Here is a 16,163-nt window from a genome sequence, read left to right as displayed (position 1 = left end):
ACATGAAGAATTTCTTGCTCTTGCTTGAGAAACGAATGTTATAGACAGGACAGGGAATCAGCCCCTCCTTGTTTTCTCCAATTTCATGGAAATACAGCAGTGTATTTTATCTCTGCTGCCATCCAATCCAGTGGGCAGGCCTCAATGGTTGTAAGCTAGGGAGGAAATACTACATAATACAATGGAAAAAGTCAAAACACCAAGAGAAAACTTGATTTAGAGCAGTCATGTTTTGGTTGATCAAAATAATTGTTGCGTTTTATGTCCCTGAAATGTAAGTATTAGAGTGGGTTTAGAAGTGTCACCTCTTTGAGTGAAATGATATTCGTAACTTGGATCAGCTTTACATTCAACCTGTCTTCTCAAAGGACCTGAGTCCCGCATTGAGATATTTCCTAAAGTGGAGTCAAGATTTTGGGGATTATTTAGCAGAACTCCTGGTTTGAAGATCAGTGCTGGCAAGTTGTGCCATTGCTCTGTGCTGTGGTTTCCATGAAGGTATGCAAGGTTTGCCCATTCCTTCCCCCCCAGGTAGCACCAGATTTAGCATTTACCCATTCCTGTGGAAAACATCACTGGGTATGTGCCATCTGAGTCATTAGTGTCTGGTTATCGTAGTTCCCAATTAATCACAGAATGGTTTGAGTTTGAAAGGATCTTAAAGCTCATCCAGTTCCAACCCTCTGCCACGAAGGGGGACACCTTTGACTAGACTGGGTTTCTCTGAGCCCTATCCAACCTGGCCTGGAACACTATGAGGGATGGGGCAGCCACAGCTTCTCTGGGCAACCTGTGCCAGTGCCTCACCACCCACAAAGGGGAGAACTTCTGCCTAAAGTCTAACCTGAACTTCCCCTTTTTAAGTTTAATCCCATTATCCCTTGTCCTATTGCTACAGCCCCTGACAAAAAGTCCCTCTCCAATTCCCAGCCTTCTTAAAATCAGTATGATTCCATAAAAGATGGTGAGTAGGAATGCTCAAGAAAAGTCTAAGGGTTTCTTGTTGTCACTTTTCCTTGCCAGCAGTATCTACAGCATCACCTGGTCTGTGCCAAAAAGATTGCCCTCTTTACAGCCATTACCGTTGGTGTGTAAGATAAAAGGAGCAAATGGCTCTGTTCCTCCTCTGAACGCTGTGTGGCAGAAGCACTACAAACCTGCATTTGTGGAACATCTTATTCGGCTTCGAAGAAAAATTGCTCTGGCTCATGCCTGCTTTGCCCCCAAAATATCAGTATCCCTTAAAGCACTAATTTTTATGAAAACCATAAAATAATACAGAAGCAGCTGTAGCACTGCAAAGGAAGGGCTTGAATAGCAGAGAAGGGTTTTTCTTTGTTTTTTTTTTTTTTATTTTATTTATTTTTTTTTTAATAGTTAGATACAACTTTGATGCAATCAGATTTGGAAAAGACTTGAGAAATTACAAATCATTCTTTCCATGCTTCCTGAACCAACTGATTGTTGATCAACAGATGTTAGTAAAGTCTTTGCTGTAAACTATTCCCAAGATTATTCCCTACAATTAACCTTTTGCTAGACTACAGTGCTTTCAGTCTTCCACAAAGAAGGCAAGATTTACTTTACAATCAATATCTGCTGGAGTAATATATCATAGCTACTTCTACTGCATTAAAGTTCCGTTATAAAGACTGTTAATAGGAATACAGCTTGTACATTTGTGATTTTCATGTTGCAAATACAAGCGAAGCTGCTGTTCTTGTTACATTCCTTCAAGCAGTGCTTAAAATGGGCATAATGTATTTTCAAGCTCTGGCAATTCCTGTTTTACACTCCACTGACACCTTTCTTTTTGTACTTGTACTCTTCATGGCCAGTAGGTTGGCACAATAGCAGCAGGTGCTTTTATGAAGAAATAAATCTGTCTTTAATCCTTGTTACATGTTCTGCTTGCTGAGCTTGTTGAGATTTTGAAATTCAAGAGAGGCATGCTTGTTTATTTCCTCGTTATCACTTATTTTTCAGGAGAGTCAGTGCTACATAATTCAGTCCAATAATTTTTATTTCATATGCTGGTATAGTAATGTTTAGATAATGATGCATGATTGGTGAAGAATAGCTTAGAGCTGTGGGACTAATTTAATCATCAGCATAATTTCAATCATTGCATTTTGAAATGTGACATTTGGAAACTGAAAACATGTTATCTCAACTTTGCTGATGTTCCTTCTTGATTCTTTTTTGACAGTCTGTTGTGGGGAAGGTTCATTGTCAGTGAGTGGTAACTGCTGCAGAGTATTTGTAGGAAGTGTCAGTAATTTTGAACACCTGTAGCAGAATACTGAAGTAGTTGTCTGCCTAGTGTTTGCATTCCCCTTTTTAATGGATTTTCTATCTGCAAGCACTTGTGAATGCATCATCCTGCTTCAGAGAGTGAAAATTGAGAAGCATAAGATCTTTATTGTTTATTTCCCAAAGTTATTCAGCAGGCCTGACTGATCTGAGAGGGAGAATGAATATACCAAGATTTAATTTGCATTCTCTTAACTAAAGCATTCTTTGCATTTTTCTGTGCAACTTGAAGAACCTGTTTTCAGTCTTTCACTGGGAAAGAGGTGAGTATGGTGTAATCCCTGTATCTGCTTATATGCATCCGACTGTCAGTGTCGGAAGCACCTTTAGCTGTGATTATCGACTGATGATTCCAAGAAGGAACTACATTTTTTAATTGGATTGAAAACAAATGTGTGCAGATTTGCATGAAGACTGCATGAATCTTGGAGACAGAGGCTCTTGATAGCTACCTGGTTAGGTCTACCTCCTTTGCTGAACTAGAGGCACTCAGGTGAGCTTTATACTCATGGAAAGACCCTTCAGCCCATCCCTTGCACTGCTGCAATTAGTTTCAAATTAGTTTTGTTCCCACCGCAGTGCACTGCAGGGATGATTGCTGTGTGAGCATCTCCCATTTTCTTCTCTATTTCTTATCATAACACAGTTCTTGAGCTTTTCTCTGACATACTATCTGCCTGAGCTGGGTTACTCTGTGCTTCCCCTCTGCCCTAGCTCCATCCAGCCCTGCTGCTTTCTTAGAGGTGCAGCAGAAGATGCTGAATAATGAAACACTGCTCTATTTTACCTCCTTAATTTTTGGAACAGTCATGTGGATAGATTTATTTCTCCTTCATATCAACAGAAAGGCTTCTAAAATTAGGTGGATCAAACTTGGGGATTATCCCTTCTTTGGCAGCTGCAGTGGTTGGCTCTAAGGGAAATAAGAATGTCAAGCAAGCAGTTTATTACTTATGTTCCGAGTATTTCTTCCCTTACTCTATGACTTCTCTCCCTGTGCCCACATCATAAAGGACTAAATGCTGTAGAATAATGTCGTGTGAACCTTAAATGACAGAGATGGTCACCTGCTCTATCAAATAAAACGTCATAAATTTGAAATGTTTGTGTGAGAAATGAGCTCGGCCTTGGACCCCAGACCTCTTTTCTTGTCATCACTAGAAAAGCTGGAATAAATTTAAATTTTGTTTTTACTACTTTTGGGTAAATTATTAGTAGCTGCAGTGAGCAGGGGCCATTCACCTAAACAGTTCTGCAGACCAAGGCTGAAAGGCAGGAGATAGCTGCAGAGGGGGCCGAAATACCATTTTTCAATCTTGCCTGTTTTATTAACTCAAGTAACTTTATAGCTGAAATCATTACAGTAATCTGAAGAATTAACCAGTTGATCTGTTCAAAGAGCATTGAATAGAATGTAAAATATTTATAGGTGCTCCCTAGTCATTCCAAGTATTGCTTACATGTCAGTTGAAAAGCAATAGGATGTTCTCAGTTTCAGTGTGAAGTGACACAGTTCTACCCCGGCCATATCATAGGTATAGAGAAGCTCAGATATTGTCTATGCTGAAACAGGTATATAGATATTAATAAGGTTCATCTTCACATTGAAATATAGTAAGTATACACATAAAACCACGTATACTCTGAAAGCCAGAGAGGAGCTTTTGACAGCGGCCTGTAGGGACAGGATGAGGGGGAATGGCTTTAACCTGACAGAGGGGAGAGTGAGATGAGATCTTAGGCAGAAGTTCTTCCCTGTGAGGGTGCTGAGGCGCTGGCACAGGGTGCCCAGAGAAGCTGTGGCTGCCCCATCCCTGGCAGTGTTCAAGGCCAGGTTGGATGTGGCTTGGAGCAACCTGGTCTAGTGGAAGGTGTCCCCCTTCGTGGCAGGGGGTTGGAACTGGATGAACTTTAAGGTCCCTTCCAACCCAAACCATTCTATGGTTCTGTGATCCTATAACTGCAGCTAACCAGTCCGTAATATTAACACTTCAACCCAAATCATACTGAATGCTTAATCTCTGTGTAAAAGCTCAGTTTTGCTTTAATCCTTAAGAAATTAAATATTTTATTGGAATGGTTCCCACTGTAATCGTCTCATATTTTACTGTGTGGTAGTTCCTCCACTGAAGTTTTCAACCAACAAGTCAGTTTTTTTTTGTAATTAGATATGAGGGAGGCCACCAGAGCCTCCTAGCAAATTCCAGCTGGTTTCTTTCACACCTAATTGTGTGCATGTTTGCTATTCACAGGATTACAAAGATTTTGTGAAGATATAGAAATGATGATTGGATTTAAGCCAAGCAAATTCTGGAGAGTCTGTTGGGCATTTGTGACCCCAACTATTTTAACAGTAAGTAAAAGGTTTATTTAATGTCTTCTCCAAAGAGCTTTGTTCTTTCTTCCTCTCTCCTATGGCTTCTTAAGGGTGGTAATTACATCTTGGGTGCAGATACCTAGCCATACATGTATGTGTGTGCATATGTTCTTGCATGTGTGTGTAGTAAATGAGACAGAGCAGAAGTGATGGTGTTTTTGGTGGAGAGGGGTGGTGAGTATCCTCATGCTGCTATGGCAGCCTTTCCCCATGTGTGCAAAGTGCTGTGCTAGCGATGACCACTGAATGCATGTGTGTGCATGTAAAATATATGTATGTATGTATACACGTAGCATGGGAATGGAAGTGACACAATCTCTGTTCCGTTCTCAGGATAAGATAGAGAAAAAGCACATTATTGAGTCCTAAACTGATCTGGGAGGCATCCTTTGGGAAGGCTTATGTGGAAATCTGAGTGACAAAGTTTTAGCTGCAAAGCTGGAGATATTTTTACAAAGATCAATACAGTTATATTTGAAATAACAAATAGAAATCCCTTGAGTTTCTCTAAAAAAGGAAAAGAAGGAGAAAAGAGGAAAAAAGGTTTGCTCAGCAAGGAGAAGAGTCCGGGGAGACCTCAGAGAAGCTCCCAGTGCCTAAAGGGGCTGACAAGAAATCTGGAGAGGGGCTTATAGAATCATATAACAGTTTGGGCTGGAAGGGACCTTCAGAGGTCATCTAGTCCAACACCCCTGCAGTGAACAAAGACATCTTCAACTAGATCAGAACCACATCCAGCCTGTCCTTGAATGTCTCCAGGGATGTAGGGACAGGACAAGAGGGAATGGCTTTAACCTGACAGAAGGGAGATTGAGATGAGCCCTTAGGAAGAAGCTCTTCCCTGTGAGGGTGCTGAGGCGCTGGCACAGGCTGCCCAGAGAAGCTGTGGCTGCCCCATCCCTGGCAGTGTTCAAGGCCAGGTTGGACGTGGCTTGGAGCAACCCGCTGTAGTGGAAGGTGTCCCCGTCGATGGCAGGAGATGGGAACAGTGAGCTCTAAAGGTCCCTTCCAACTCAAACCAGCCTGGGAAGCTCTTACAACCGATATTTCCAAGTTGCGCCAGCAGGTGGCGCTGCAGGACAGAGGCTGCCTGCGCTCCGCGGGGTGGGGGAGCGGCATCGACCTGCCCGGGCTCCAGCGTGGGAAAACCCGGGTTTAGACTTAAAGCAGATTGTATTCTGTTTATTTGCGCGGTTTTCTTTTTCTTTTCTTTCTATTTGAACCCCAAACGCTGACGTGATGCTGTAGTCCGAGTGCAGATCCTCTACTTAACCGAAGAGGTGGCACATGCTCCATGTTACTATTTTGTTTTTTCAAGTCCAAGCACCAAAGTAAAACTGTATCTGCCTTTACTGTCTAGCTCTCTAACACCACGTTAACCTAAATTCGTATATAGTCTCTAATTGTGTATCAGTTTTGGGTACAAGAATGAAATCATTCTTTAAGCCATTTCAAAAGCCTTTGGCTTGATAAGTCTCTGCGCTGTCTTTCACCATATTTGAAGTTTAAGAGCACAGACTACAGTTTGAAAGCCCCGATGCATGGACCCAATGTGCAACGAGATTATTCATAGAATCACAGAATGGGTTTGAGTTGGAAGGGCCATGGGCAGGGACACCTTCCACTAGACCAGGTTGCTCCAAGCCCCGTCCAGTCTGGCCTTGAACACTGCCAGGGATGGGGCAGCCACAGCTTCTCTGGGCAACCTGTGCCAGCGCCTCACCACTCTCACAGGGAAGAACTTCTGCCTAAGATCTTATCTCAGTCTGCCCTCTGTCAGGTTAAAGCCATTCCCCCTTATCCTGTCCCTACAGGCCCCTGTCCAAAGCCCCTCTCCAGGTTTCTTGTAGCTCCTTGAGGCACTGGATGCTGCTCTAAGGTCTTCCCAGAGCCTTCTTTTCTCCAGACTGAATAACTCTTAAGTATTTGTGTAGGGTTTTAAAACCTCATCATTTCACAGCAGTACTAAATAGTTCCCACAAGTGTTCATAGATGGTTAGGTGCAAGAGAGAAAAAGCTATGGTTTCAAAATACATGTATTTTCAGAAATTCTAGGAAGTGTGGTGTTGGCTGGGTGGTGTGAGGAAGCAAAGCAGTGATGCTCTACTCCTCTGGTGTCACTTCTTCTAGAGAAGTTGTGCTTTGACTAACTTGTTGGCATTTATAATTCACAAATGAAGGTTGTTTTTTTACCTGAAAACTGGAAAATGTTTAGTTTTTTCAGACAGGGATTTATGTGTGAAAGGACTAGTGAGTTTTGGTGAGCTGAACAAAATCCTGAGTTACAAGGAAAAGACATTTTCTATGGTGAGAACAATTTCTCCAATGGGTATGATGAAGATGGACTTTCCCACATAGTTTTTCTTTACCAGTTGTCCTTACTGAAGTGTAGTTTTACTATGCATGAAAACCAGGTAGATCTATCTTACCTAGGTAGTGGCAACTGGTGTTTGATGTGGCAATATACAGGTGGAGTTTGTAAATCCCTTTTTGAATGTTTGAAGACATAGCCCAGCTTAATCTATATTTATTAGGATAAGGCAATGTCTATTCTTGTTGTGGGGGCAGTGTTAAAACTGCATGTACACATGGGTTTTGTAATCTACTTTGCTTCCAATGGTTGTTTTCAAGATGCTACTGTTAAGACTTCAGAAGGGAATTGTAAGTCTTTTCTACAAATTGCTTGGTTCCTTTCCCAACCAGACTTGCCTTTTACCTACTGCCAATAATCACAACTAGGGAATACGAAATGATGTTGTCTCTTAAGGAAAGCAAAATCAGAAAGCAAACGAGGTCACTTCAAACTTGCATGTCCTGTTCTTCCTTCCAAATGTACTATTTAGTGAACTTATGGTGAGAAATAAATTGACGCTGATCAGTTGTAATTCAACTTTTATGCAGTGGTAACAGCAAAACCAAGAAATGTATTCTTTTCTGTTATTGTGTCTGTATAGCTAATATTTGATAAATTTGGGTAGTCTAATATTAGACTTTCAATTACTCTACATAAAACTAATCATTCTGATATGCACTTTTACCTAGCTATACTGTTAAAAATCTTCTGTGTGCAATTATTGTGAGCACAGGCATTTCCCCAAAGTTACTGAATTATGCACCAATATAAGTAGATGTATTGCTGTTCATACAGTAAGTGAAATGGAGTAACTTAGCATAATCACATTAAGTAAAACTGTCAAAAGACCATGTAATAAAGCATGTTACTCTAGGGTCAGGTTTCTACTATCAATTCTTCCAGCATAAATGCAGTTATTTTTGCGTGATTTTGCAAGATTTCCATGAAACTCATTAGATTCGTACTCTGACCTGTTTAGTACAGCTCAAGGCAGTGCCCTGCTGCAGGTGGATGTACTTTTATTCCATACATACCAGCCCTGTGTGTGGATACCCACCGTTTGTTGCATAGGCAGCTTGTTTTGCTTAATCAAACATATTTGTTTTCCTTCTTTGTTTCCAGTTTATTCTTTGCTTCAGTTTTTACCAATGGGAACCAATGACTTATGGAGCTTACCATTATCCAGGCTGGTCCATGGTGCTTGGATGGCTGATGCTGGCCTGTTCAGTTATCTGGATCCCAGTTATGTTTGTGATAAAAATGCATCTAGCCCCAGGCAAATTTATTGAGGTAATTCTTCTGTCTTTTTGCTGCTTAAAAATATGGTTGCAGGAGACTGCCTAGTTTATTTTACATTACTTTTGTTTTTTTTTTTTTTGGTGACATTGAATGTCTAATAGTGCTTAGATTACTTTCTCATAAGCTAGTTATTGTGTTGCAAAGAGACACTCGGTTGCTCTAAAATGCAGACATTCTATTCCCTGTTCCTGAATTGTTAAGTGATTGCTTTTATGGGAACTAGAAGGAGTTACAGAGCCCTGGTATGATGTTATTGAGAGAAAGCTGTTCTAGCTTTGCTAGTCTGTTTGCAAAAGCAGCCCGTAAACGTAGGAAGCACTTAACTGCTGGTGCATATTGTGTCACAGCAAGCCTGGCAGTCAGGGCAAGGTGATACCAATCTGGACTTGCCTGTTTGCAAGGTGCGAGATGGTTGGGTAGCAGAATCATGCAGGATGCACTGCAGGAGTCTGTGACACTTGATGAAATTCAGAAATAAGATGTAATGGAAAGAACTCATGCTCTACAGCTCAAATGACTCATTTTAGAACTTTGCTGGCAATCCATTTCCCCCCTGCTTCTTCATCTCTTTATTTTTCTTGAATAAGCTTATCCTCTCTCACACCTGGGCTTAAAAGGAATTCCAGGTGGCAATTTATTTTTATGCTGCCTGTGTTTATTTTGCAAATCAGATTCTTGCTGCTTCCCCCATTGCTCCAGAAGTGTGGCAGCCCGTTTCTGCTCCCTGTTTCTGTGCTCTGGCCCTCCCTGTCATCCTGCTGCCATCCCCTCTGCTCCCTGGCTGGTCCCATCCCACTACTTCCTCAGCTCTTTGCAGGCAATGCCTTTTTCATGTCAGCATTTCTTCCCTCTGCTGCCTTCACCTTGTCTGTGGAAGAAGTTCCATGCTCTTATTTTTGGCCTTTGAGGCTTTCTTAGATCTGGTCTCTCACTGCTGCATGCTGCTTATGCTGCTTGTGCTGCTCCCTCCTTGGGATGAGGAAGAGATGCTTGCTTCCCCTTTTCCATAGCTGCTTTTGCAGTTCAGCTCTCCTGCAAAACCCATCGGGGCTGTTACATGCCTCAAAGATGTAAAGGAGAGAAAATGTACTAAAATAGAGTAATCTTTTTGGTCTCTCAATATGTCACACTACACATGCCTAAGGGAAAAGAGCATGCCTTTCTGCTTCATATAGAGCAAGGGAATTTAATATTAAGTGGTGGGACGCACCATCTGAGTACATGACTGGCACTAGGCAATGAGGCCACTTGTCTAAAGGACCATTCAGGCCTTGTGTGGAGCATATTGGAGTGCACAGGTCAGGAGACAATTGCTCCTGCTGGGAATGAGCTAATGAGAAATTAGACTTGCTTGTTCATCGTCTCATGGGTTTCTCTCATTGAGACAAATTGCTCTGCTTCAAATCTTCTAACTTAACATGTGTACTGTTGGTGCAAAAATAGGGTGCTCTCCTAACTGCCCCTCTACTAGTGCAAGAAAAGAAACATCAGAAAGTTGGATCTATTTTGAAGGGGCTTTAGCTGAAGCTATTTCAGCTGCAGCTTGGTATTTCCTGAATACCAAGTCTGCTGCACAAAATTATTATGGTTGATTTGGGAGGTAAGAGTTGCAAACTGGTAATTAAGCAGAGATTAAAATAACTGATATATAGGCCTGATTCACTTTATTAGGTAATAAACATATAATTATTCCCTTTTAAGTCATCAGAAATATGTTTTCTTTCCTTTTTATCTGTAAATGCACCAATCAAATTATATATTCAATAAGAAAATCAGTGGAAAGATGAGAAGATTTTTGTTGTTTGCCAGGTTAACGTTCTCCTCTTTCTTTTTTCCCACTGATAATAATGAAACATTTTGTCATCTCAAAATTAAAATCCTTGTTCATTCATAGCAGTGTACTTCCTTTTGGTCATTTGTGTACCTTTGGGAAATATGCAAACCAGAAATCCAATTATTTTAATGCTGTTACCCACTGCTTAAGACCATTGGGCTAAGTAATTGTGCACATGTCCTTCAGTAAGTGAGCCTTGCAATCTGCAGCAGTGGTTCTGAGCTCCCCTCATATGGTGCAGGGGAGAATGTATAATTAAAGTCTGGGCACTTGATCCTCTATTAATCTTGCAAACTTTGTGCAAAACAAACACTGAGCAGTGGAGCATTACAGGGCTATCATCCATAATCTTAAATGAGCCTATCCTCATTCCTTCTGTGTCATTATTCTGCTTGGTAACTTCAAATGAGACCTTCTTTTCTCTCCCCCACATTGCAGCGACTCAAGTTGGTGTGTTCTCCACAGCCTGACTGGGGTCCGTTTTTGGCCAAGCACCGCGGTGAACGTTACATGAATATGATTGATCCACTGGGAACCTCTTCCCTGGGACTTAAACTGCCAGTGAAGGATATAGAACTGGGGACCCAATGCTAATAGTTATTACATGGGTGGCAATAACATTGTCAACCTTCTCCTATACTTTTTTTTCCATTTTTCTTTCCCCGTTTCTTCTCTTCTTTTCTTAAGCGGTTGCTTAGGAAAGCAGGACTTACTGTTGCATGCTATAGAGAAGACCTAGATAGACCACTTCCAGGTGTAGGTGATGCCCATGATGTGTTCTGTACCTGATGAAATACCAAAAGCATGTTGTGAAACAGGTGACATACCGGGTTTTGTCAGGAAACACAACAGAAAAATTGTGTTGAAGAAATTATGTACAGAATTTTACTCATTTCACACAAGCATCCTTGTAACAGGTAGCTATGATAGGACTAGGATCTTAGCAGTGTAGTCAAAGAAAAGTTCAGCCCTGAGGTGAGATGGAAGTGAGCAAAGAAGGGTTGTCCTATAGTCCTGGTACAAATTCAGCAGAAAGCTTCCACAGTAAGCATGGTTACTTTTCCTACAGTAACAGCAGACCTTGACCGATCATGTCTGTGTGCTTCTTGCATGATATATACTACCTTTGAGGACTTGTTATCTTAAGCAAGTGGAGACCCTTTAAGCAGCTCACAAGGAAGCAATATGTGGGACCAGAACAGAAATACTATAATCCATCTGATCTTTTCAAGTAGAAAAGTGAAAGCAAAATTTCAAGAATTAATGATTTGAGACTGGGACTAATCTGCATTTGAGTCTAGAAGTGGTTTGGAAATGGTGCCAAACTGAGGTGTATGTATGGGCATCACTGTTTAAAGAACTGTTGTTTGTTTTTTCTGATAATTTGATATCTGTCATTTCAGTTAAAAATGCCTCAGTTATACAAAGAGTCAGAAACCTTGCTCCACTCTAACAGCAACTGTGTTTTTACTCACTTCACTCCTCTGAAGGTGGTTTCCCTTGTTTCTCTGCTTTTGTTTACAGTATCTCCTCAAGAAGCCATCATATAATTTGTGCCTAACTTTGTATTCTTACTGTGGTAAGTGTAGTCTAGTTACCACCTGACAACAGTTATTAGAAGTTAGATGTGCTGTTCAACTTTGTGACTCCCCATTAATTCTCCTCTAAACCTCTTTACATAAACTTTAGATGATGTATTCTTCTCTTTCAACCAATGGGGAAATAGCAGAAACCCCAATTGCCTATGTGTTATATATATAGCATGTAAATTCTTCAAAGCGGTAGTCTCTGAAATGTACATAGGGGTTGGTTTTTGGTTTTTGTGGGTTGTTTTTTTTTTTTGTCTGTTTTTGTTTTGTTCAGTTGGTTTTTGTTTGTTTTTTCTTTTGTTTGCATTTAAAACATTTTCATTAAATAACCCCCACCAAACCCCACTACAATTAGCCACTGCAGTCATCCATACAGATGCAGCATTAGATGTCCAAAACAGGAGGGCAGGGCGAAGAGGGCAACTTAGTAGATGGCTATTGTAACACTGCATATCAATAGGACATTCTGAAAAATGACATTTTAGAAATCACCTGTAAGTGGTGATATGAATGCTAGACTTCAATAATTATGTTACCTATTGGGCAGAGTAAAAATAGAGCTTTTTAAAAGTACATTGATTTACCTGAATAGAATATTAGCCCAGTTTATTGTCAGTGCACTAGAATGAGGGAGAAAAATATATCTTCGATAATTGACAAACCTTGTAACCTTTAACTATCTTGTTATATCCTATACATACGTATATGATATTTTTTAACAGTGATCAGTGTTCATGTAGTGTGTACTAGTGATGTTTTATGTCTATATAAATATCAGTGTAGCAATGGTGAGCTTAGAGTAGTTTAGCTGTTTTTTTCCCTCCCCACACACACTACTGTAGTAGCCAGTAAATGTTCTTTCAGGGGACTGTTTCTGTACCCTTCTTTTGTTTGTCTGTCTTCATATTACAGGGTCTCAGGTAAATCTTCCGTTCATGTGTGTCCATAGATCAGTAGATGCGTTGTTTCATCCTGTTGAAGAAAACAAAGCAAAACCTAAACCTTAACGTTATACTTCCACAAACTGTTAACTTCTTTTCTCTGTGTGTGTGTGTGTGTGCATATATATATATGTATATTAAATATATTGATCATTTTGCTGAACTTCCTTTTTCACGGGGCAGTTAGTGTTGCCAATTCTAGGCACTGCTGGAGACCTTTAATCCTCGGGCAGACAAGTGAAGCGAGGGCAGATTTTGCAACATCTTTTGCTGGCCCTGAATCTCTACTCCATGGGCTGTTGGTCCCTGTCTCACACGGCAGCAAGAGTGGACCCTTCTGTGAGCTCCTCTGCCTTAATTCTGCTTCGCCTGCTATTTTAATGAGAGGTTTGTTGTTGTGAATCCTGGCTTTTATTTTCCTAGCAGAGGCAGGTATGAGAAGCCATGCTCTGTTTGGTGTAGAAGGTCCATAAAGGTGAGCTGGAAATTTGGCTCCCATATCTGCACAGCGCTGAGGGGCTCTCTCTGGTTGAAGAAGGGGACATAAGTCAGCGCCTTTAGTGAGAATTCGGTATTTTTGTCAGGATAAATAGCTTTAGGCCTCTCTTTACCAATATTACCTAGCATCTTGGTTTGGTTTTAAGAGTCCAAGCCAGTTTTTCTTCACTACTACTGTGATAAAAAAAAAAAAAAAAAAATACATAGGTTTGTTCTTTTTTTTTTTAAGAAAAAAAAAAAGAAAACACTCTCAAATGGCTTAACAGTTCTGAATCCTTTCACTTACTAACTTGTCTCAGGACATGCATTGGAACTGGGATTAAGTAATTGCAATAAAATTACCTCAGTGTAAGGATGTCAGTTACTGCCTACCTTCAGCATAAAGGAGCTATCATTTGAAGGGATACTGCTAGGTTATGATACCTTCTATTTGGCTTGGATTACCAAACCAGAATGCATATGAAAAATCAAATTGCTTTCCATGATTTATGTAATTAATCTGCTTGCTTTTAATTTAGATGTTGTTCCTGTGCCTGCTAAGTCATTAGCACAGGATTAGGCTTGATTTTGAAACTCTAAAAACAAGCAATAGTGATTTTGTTCTAGCTGATATTTGTATTCAGCTTTGACCTCCATTCCTAAACTTGCAAAAATATTTGGAGAGGGGAGACAAATGCATCTAAAAATCACTGAAGGTATGAAGTTTTTGCTCTATGATTAAAGCAGGATTGTTTTTTTTACATTAGACTTTTTTTGAGAAGTATTTTACTAGCCAAATCTGAATGTTGAGATTAAAGTAACCAGCAGTGTCTTCTTTAAATGAGAAGTCACTTTGAAGTTTGGAATGCACTTCATTTACCATGTCCTAGGAAAAGCTTGCATGTACTTCGATAATTTTCTAAACCTAAATTTTAGTAACTAATTAAATACCAGTAAAGATAAAAAAAAAAAAAAGGAAAAAGCCATAGTAGTAAAAAATGTGATGTACGTACTTGCAGATCTATCTTGTGAGTAAAAAAATATTCAAATTTGGTGGAATTATGTTGCATATTTTTTCTTTGAAATTAAATCGAATTTATGGATGAGCTGAGATGCATTATTGTATGCATTAAAGATTATACCTAATGCTTGCCATCTTCAAATTATTTGGGGTCTTCCTAGTGTTTTTAATATGCAATGTTTACAACCTGTGTTTCAGCTAGATGTGGCAGCACTTTGTTTCCAAAAAGAAGAGTTTAACAAAATGACCTTTAATTGAGAAAGACTTGGATTGTCTTTATATGATGTTTCAATTGGGTTGAAGTAGTCTTTTGCTTAGGTTCTGCTCCACTGACCACATCAGATGTGCTTCAGCACTGAAGATCATTGCTTTCGATACACTGTGTGGTTTTCTCTTACCATAAAATTCCAATGCCTGCTTTATGTTAAATACCTTTGGCCTTTTTGAATGTATGTACAGTTGTATGGATAATATGTTTTCTTGTTGTCTGTGTTAAAGCAGCTGCTTGTTTCTGGCAGACATTGGTTTCCTATTGGTTTCTTATTCTGCAGGTCCACTTCTTGCAATCAGAGACAGACTTTTGTAGGGATTGTGGGCTTGCAGAGCTTTAGCAAGCAGCATCACAGAAAGCTTCTCAGCTTCTCTGTTTTGCTAAGTAATGCTGTTGTAAGAGACATTTGTTTCTTTGTTTGTAGTTAAATGGTATCCACTGTAAAGTGGTCAGAGCTTGATATTCCCAAGGGACTCAGGTTGACAACTCAAGGGGGGGATGGTAGGGGCATTGGGGGTTTCTACCTTTGTTACCCTCAGGCAGCCAAAGACAGAAGGTTTTCCTGATGGGTTTAAGATGGTGTGAGAACTGGGCTGGACCTTATTGCGTACAATATTATTATTTGTCCATAATGTTTAAATACATCTTCAGGTAACCATTTGCCTTATAGCTATCTTCCATTGTTAAGGAAAACTATTGATCAACTAAAACCTGCTGTTATCTATCATTTATATTCTGTATAATTACCTTGTAAGGTAGATGCTTAGCTGGTATAAACTGTCACGGCTTTTTTGGGGCTGTGACAGTTCACACCAGCTGAGAATTTGCGCCCTGTGTCCTATGGCACTTTATTAAGGACCCATCACTGATGGGTTAAATCTTAATTACTTGCGTAATGTCATATATAAATATATATATATATTTACAGGCATTCTGTAGGGTACTGCTGCCTATGGATAAAGATTTGTACCCTAACCAGGTCATTATAATTTTTTTCATTAGCTATATGTGGAGGAGATACATTATGTTACAAAGGATGTACCATATATATCTCATGTAGTGCATATTACAATGCTGTATGTTCTTAATTTCAGAAATCATTATTCTTGAGGCCCTACCTCAGATTTTGTATTTATGTGTACAAATGCAATTTATTGTATTATATATTTGCCTATTATATTTGAATGTGATTAAATGAAAATTATTCTATAATGTATGGGCTCTAAAGACTCTAAATAAATGTCCAGTGTTTAAAACAGAAAATACATTGACATTTTCCTGGTGAATGAACTGCCTCTTTTTCTACTGCCACCTTCCCCACCCTCTACACACCACAAACATCATTCTTACTTAACACGCAGCCTTAAGGTATCTGCAGAATTGATCCATTTGATTGTTAGAAACCCTGAGCAGCAACTGGCAACAGCCCTCTTGGGAAATGGAGATGTTGCACAGCTGCAGAAGTAAGTATCAATTAAATGGTTGGGTTCTTAACCATTTGAGTGCTTTGTAGCTTGTGGAATAATTGATTGACTATCAGGGGACTAATTGTATTTCCTTAAATCCTTCTTATCCTATCAATTCAATATCCCAAAGGTTGCTAAAATCAAGAGGTTCATATCTGCTGGAGATGCAAATGAGAGGTATAAGGGAAGAGCAAGTGAAGGAGGAAAGTGTAAGGATACCTG

General features: G+C 39.9%; 1 protein-coding gene across 3 annotated transcripts in view; it reads left to right on the top strand.

The window, feature by feature from the left end:
• SLC6A5 (solute carrier family 6 member 5) overlaps window positions 1–15,507 on the top strand; it is a 39,554-nt gene extending 24,047 nt beyond the window's left edge. Inside the window, exons 13-16 of one of the 3 annotated variants that reach the window (XM_062607260.1) lie at window positions 4,566–4,666; window positions 8,166–8,333; window positions 11,701–11,755; window positions 12,894–15,507. In XM_062607260.1, coding sequence (XP_062463244.1) covers window positions 4,566–4,666; window positions 8,166–8,333; window positions 11,701–11,755; window positions 12,894–12,928 — 359 coding nt within the window. In that variant the 3' untranslated portion in view covers window positions 12,929–15,507. Of the gene's footprint in view, window positions 1–4,565; window positions 4,667–8,165; window positions 8,334–10,614; window positions 11,019–11,700; window positions 12,012–12,893 lie in introns of those variants that run through there. The other 2 variants (XM_062607262.1, XM_062607259.1) reach the window with 2 other exon arrangements.
• Window positions 15,508–16,163: the final 656 nt, after the last annotated feature.

Source organism: Pezoporus occidentalis, unplaced genomic scaffold, assembly GCF_034315485.1.
Source record: "Pezoporus occidentalis ecotype Australia unplaced genomic scaffold, CSIRO_AGI_Poc_V1 ctg121, whole genome shotgun sequence".
NCBI lineage: Eukaryota > Metazoa > Chordata > Aves > Psittaciformes > Psittacidae > Pezoporus > Pezoporus occidentalis.
This window is presented reverse-complemented; position numbering and strand designations above follow the sequence as displayed.